This window comes from Oncorhynchus nerka, unplaced genomic scaffold, assembly GCF_034236695.1.
Source record: "Oncorhynchus nerka isolate Pitt River unplaced genomic scaffold, Oner_Uvic_2.0 unplaced_scaffold_6353, whole genome shotgun sequence".
Lineage (NCBI taxonomy): Eukaryota > Metazoa > Chordata > Actinopteri > Salmoniformes > Salmonidae > Oncorhynchus > Oncorhynchus nerka.
In genome coordinates, this window is record NW_027034961.1 from 1 (window position 1) to 4,740 (window position 4,740).

At 48.1% G+C, this 4,740-nt stretch overlaps 1 protein-coding gene across 1 annotated transcript; it reads right to left on the reverse strand.

Moving 5' to 3' along the window:
• Positions 1 to 470: 470 nt before the first annotated feature.
• Positions 471 to 1,352, reverse strand: LOC135566260 (roundabout homolog 1-like). Its single transcript, XM_065014043.1, has 2 exons — positions 833 to 1,352; positions 471 to 658 (listed from the first exon to the last, which is right to left on the reverse strand). Exons 1-2 carry the CDS (start codon positions 1,137 to 1,139, stop codon positions 471 to 473), a joined length of 495 nt encoding a protein of 164 aa, XP_064870115.1. The 5' UTR covers positions 1,140 to 1,352.
• Positions 1,353 to 4,740: the final 3,388 nt, after the last annotated feature.

A 4,740-nucleotide genomic window follows, 5' to 3' on the forward strand; every position in this document is an offset into this window, starting at 1 on the left:
CATTTCAACGAGCATCAAAATATATACACAGCATTTCAATAAGCATCACAATATATACACAGCATTTCAATAAGCATCAAAAATATATACACAGCATTTCAACGAGCATCAAAATATATACACAGCATTTCAATAAGCATCACAATATATACACAGCATTTCAACAATTTCAACAAGCATCAAAATATATACACAGCATTTCAACGAGCATCACAATATATACACAGCATTTCAATAAGCATCAAAAATATATACACAGCATTTCAACGAGCATCAAAATATATACACAGCATTTCAATAAGCATCACAATATATACACAGCATTTCAACAATTTCAACAAGCATCAAAATATATACACAGCATTTCAACAAGCATCAAAATATATACACAGCATTTAATCTAATCGGCCAATATTGAATCTGCCACAACACTATGAGTTGGCCAGCCGGCAAGCCACTGCACCTCTAAGTCATCGCCTCCTGGCTGGAAGGCTCTCATGTCGCTGGGGTTCCTGGCGTGGCCCTCGGCCCCCCCTCTCCTCTCCGCCGGCCCCTGAGCCCCGGGGAGGACATGGAGCTGGAGGAGCTGGGGTCCCTGTCTCTGGGACTGTGGACCGTGGGGAAGGAGGGCGGCTGTAGGGCAGGATGTCCTCTGGTCCTGGGACAAAAGAGGAGAGAGGAGACACTGAGAACTTATGTCCTTCAACACAATACATACAGCTATTCCCAATCTAAAGTTGCCCTGTCAGAGCGGCATGTCTACAGAGCAGAAAGAACAATATACTGCTAGGTTAAATGCCACTAGTTCCATGTCCCTAGGTGTTCTCTGTACCTGGGTGTTGGCGTGCCTTGGTGCTGCCCCCCTCCTGTTTGTTCCCTTTCCCTGCACGGGGGATCTTCTGTCTGTCCTGGGTCTCCCGGCGCTCAGAGGAGCTGGTACGGGGGTCCGATCCCTCCCGTGGCCGGTACCCTCCTCCTGAGTCCCCTCTCCTGTCCCTGCCCTCGCCTGCCTTGGGAGACATCATCCCCCGGGCCTCCAGGGCTGTCTTGGAGGGATGTGTGGGGGACTTGAGCCCCGCTGGAGGGGGGATGGGAGGAGGAGGCAGATCTGGAAGATAAACAAAGGAAGAGGAGGACATTAGTTACTCAGTTGAAAACTTGTGGATGGAAGATAATGAGTCAACGTGCTCTCGATTAGAGCCAGAGCCTAGCCATTAGAGCCTAGCCATTAGAACCTAGCCCTTAGAGCCTATCCACTAGAGCCCAGCCATTAGAGCCTAGCCATTAGAGCCTACCCATTAGAGCCTAGCCATTAGAGCCTAGACATTAGAGCCTACCCATTAGAGCCTAGCCATTAGAGCCTAGCCATTAGAGCCTAGACATCAGAGTCTACCCATTAGAGCCTAGCCATTAGAGCCTAGCCATTAGAGCCTACCCATTAGAGCCTAGACATTAGAGCCTACCCATTAGAGCCTAGCCATTAAAGCCTAGCCATTAGAGCCTACCCATTAGAGCCTAGACATTAGAGCCTACCCATTAGAGCCTAGCCATTAGAGCCTACCCATTAGAGCCTAGACATTAGAGCCTACCCATTAGAGCCTAGCCATTAGAGCCTACTGTGTATACACATACTGACCAAGCAGAAGCAATCTGGACTGTACTGTGTACACACAGCCTGGGACGACAGATGGGAGACAGTGGGGAGATAAGGGGTAATGGCAGGCAGAAAGGGAGACATGGAACATGGAGGAGGGAGGGAGGAGTGAAGGGAAAGAGGTGAGAGAGGGAGGAAGTGAGAAGAGGGGACAAGGTGAGAGAGGGACGAGGTGAGGAGAAGTGACAAAGTGAGAGAGGGAGAGTGAGAGAGGGAAGAGGTAAGAGAGGGGGCGAGGTGAGAGAGGGGACAAGGTGAGAGGGGGACAAAGTGAGAGAGGGACAAAGTGAGAGAGGGACAAAGTGAGAGAGGGAATAAGTGAGAGAGGGAGATGGGAAAGAGATAAGAAAAAGGGAAACAAGGAGAGAGATGGAGAGAGAGATGGAGGAGAGAGATAGAGGAGAGAGATAGAGGAGAAGCGAGATGGAGGAGAGAGATGGAGTAGAGAGAGAGATGGAAGAGAGAGAGAGGAGGAGAGATGGAGAGGAGAGAGATGTAGGAGAAAGCGAGATGGAGGAGAGAGAGATGGAGGAGAGAGACATGGAGGAGAGAGAGATGGAGGAGAGAGACATGGAGAGAGACATGGAGGAGAAAGAGAGATGGAGGAGAGAGACATGGAGAGAGACATGGAGGAGAGAGAGTGATGAAGGAGAGAGAGTGATGGAGAAGAGAGAGATGGAGAGAGATGGAGGAGAGGGTTAGCAGAGGCGAGCGTGACGGTCAGCAGCTGGCTCTCTGTCCCGCTCCATTTCCCCTGTCGATGAATCAATGCTGTCTGTCCTTGAGTCATTATTCATATGAGCCTGACTGGTGGGCTGCCTAAGCGCTCACACCTCTACAGACACACACAAACAAAACACGCTGCCTGAGAAAAAGCCTTGTCTGCTCCGCTATGATCGATATCTTTCTTCATCTTTAATCAGAGGCCCATTTGAGGGATGGCTCAACTCTGTGGGCCGGGCACGTCCATAATCCACAGGATTACAAAACAATAAACATAGCAACCAGCCATTGCCACCGTCACACCCAGCATCCCAACGCCTCTACCCCAACACCGCCACACTCCAGCATCCCAACACCGTCACACCCAGCATCACAACGCCCTCACACCCAGCATCCCAACGCCCTCACACCCAGCATCCCAACGCCCTCACCCAGCATCCCAACATCGCTCACACCCAGCATCCCAACACACCGCTCACACCCAGCATCCCAACACCGCTCACACCCAGCATGCCAACACCCCTCACACCCAGCATCCAACGCCGCTCACCCAGCATCCCAACACCGCTCACACCCAGCATCCCAACACGGGGCATCACCCAGCATGCCAACACCCCTCACACCCAGCATCCCTGGAATCACACACTGTAGGAACTTTTTACACACTCAGGGCGAAAGGGTTGCCGGTGTGTTTTGTCTGTGTCTCTTTGACCAAATCAGGAAGGTCTAATACACTTTCCTGAATATCCCCCTCCCCTACACATACACAAACACACACACCCCTCCTGAATACACAGTGGGTCAGTCAATATCATAGGGTGGAAAAGCTTCTTTCATTTCTCCCTGACTCCTACCTCCGTCAGGATCTGATCAATGCCACTGTCTGAGATAGCCCACTACAGGAGGAGGAGGAGAGGAGAGGACAGCCAGGCAGATTTATGGACACATGGAGGTGAGGAAAGAGGCCAGGTTTCAATGGCAGGGCCCGTATCCACAAAAAGCATCTCCGAATAGGTCCTAGGAATTCTGTTAAAACCTGTGATGAGACTTAAAAACCTCCCAGCTCAGAGTGGGTTTTAGGAGGATGTTAAGACAGCGCTCAGACAAATCCTGAGCCAGGAGTAAAATCAATTCAGAAACGTTTCTCAGCTATTCACCACAGATTGAGGTAATGCAAAGGAAGGATAGTGATGACGGATAGTCATTGACCAACTGGTAAATGATTGGGAATAACCAATCACGCTGTGAACTCTATAACACGTGTGAGACAAACACAGTGAATGTGACTGTACATCAAATGTTGCAATGGTAAAAAGTTTGATATCATTTTCGCCTGACATGATCACTTTGCCTAATTCTTCATTAATATGTTTGTATGCGTAACCTTTTTTTTTTTTTTTTTTTTTTACCAATTCTGATATTTGTAATAATGTGATAGGGATAATGCAATGAATCATACAGTATAAAGGTTGTTAAGTGGAATTCTGATAATATAGACGTTATATATCACGTTGCATAATATTTGAAAGGTCTATTATCTTTACTGACAAAATCAAAGTTAAAGAGATTCTCTGCTACTTCTGTATACTTTTTAGACAGTAGTTCTGAAAGTAGAGGTCACGAGCCAAAAGTGGTCCCCGAAAATGCCTTACCACATCACATATGTGCACCACCTCTGTCTCTGTCTCTGTCTCTGTCTCTGTCTCGATCTCGATCTCTCTCTCTCTCTCTCTCTCTCTCTCTCTCTCTCTCTCTCTCTCTAGACAGGTGCTGGTAACTCTAAACTGGTTAGGACACCTCATCCTAAATAACTGTCCATTAGGTGGGATTCTTATGATTAAAGAGGGTTCATACATAGCTTGTGGGGGGTACACTGCAGTCTATATCAACATGTAGGGGGTACACTGCAGTCTATATCAACATGTGGGGGTACACTGCAGTCTATATCAACATGTAGGGGGTACACTGCAGTCTATATCAACATGTGGGGGGTACACTGCAGTATATATCAACATGTGGGGGGTACACTGCAGTCTATATTAACATGTGGGGGGTACACTGCCGTCTATATCAACATGTAGGGGGTACACTGCAGTCTATATCAACATGTAGGGGGTACACTGCAGTCTATATCAACATGTAGGGGTACACTGTAGTCTATATCAACATGTAGGGGCATACTGCAGTCTATATCAACATGTGGGGGGTACACTGCAGTTCATATCAACATGTGGGGGGTACACTGCAGTCTATATCAACATGTGGGGGTATAATTCTCGTCTATATCAACATGTGGGGTACATCGCAGTCTATATCAACATGTAAAAGTACACTGCAGCCCATATCAACATGCGGGGGTACAC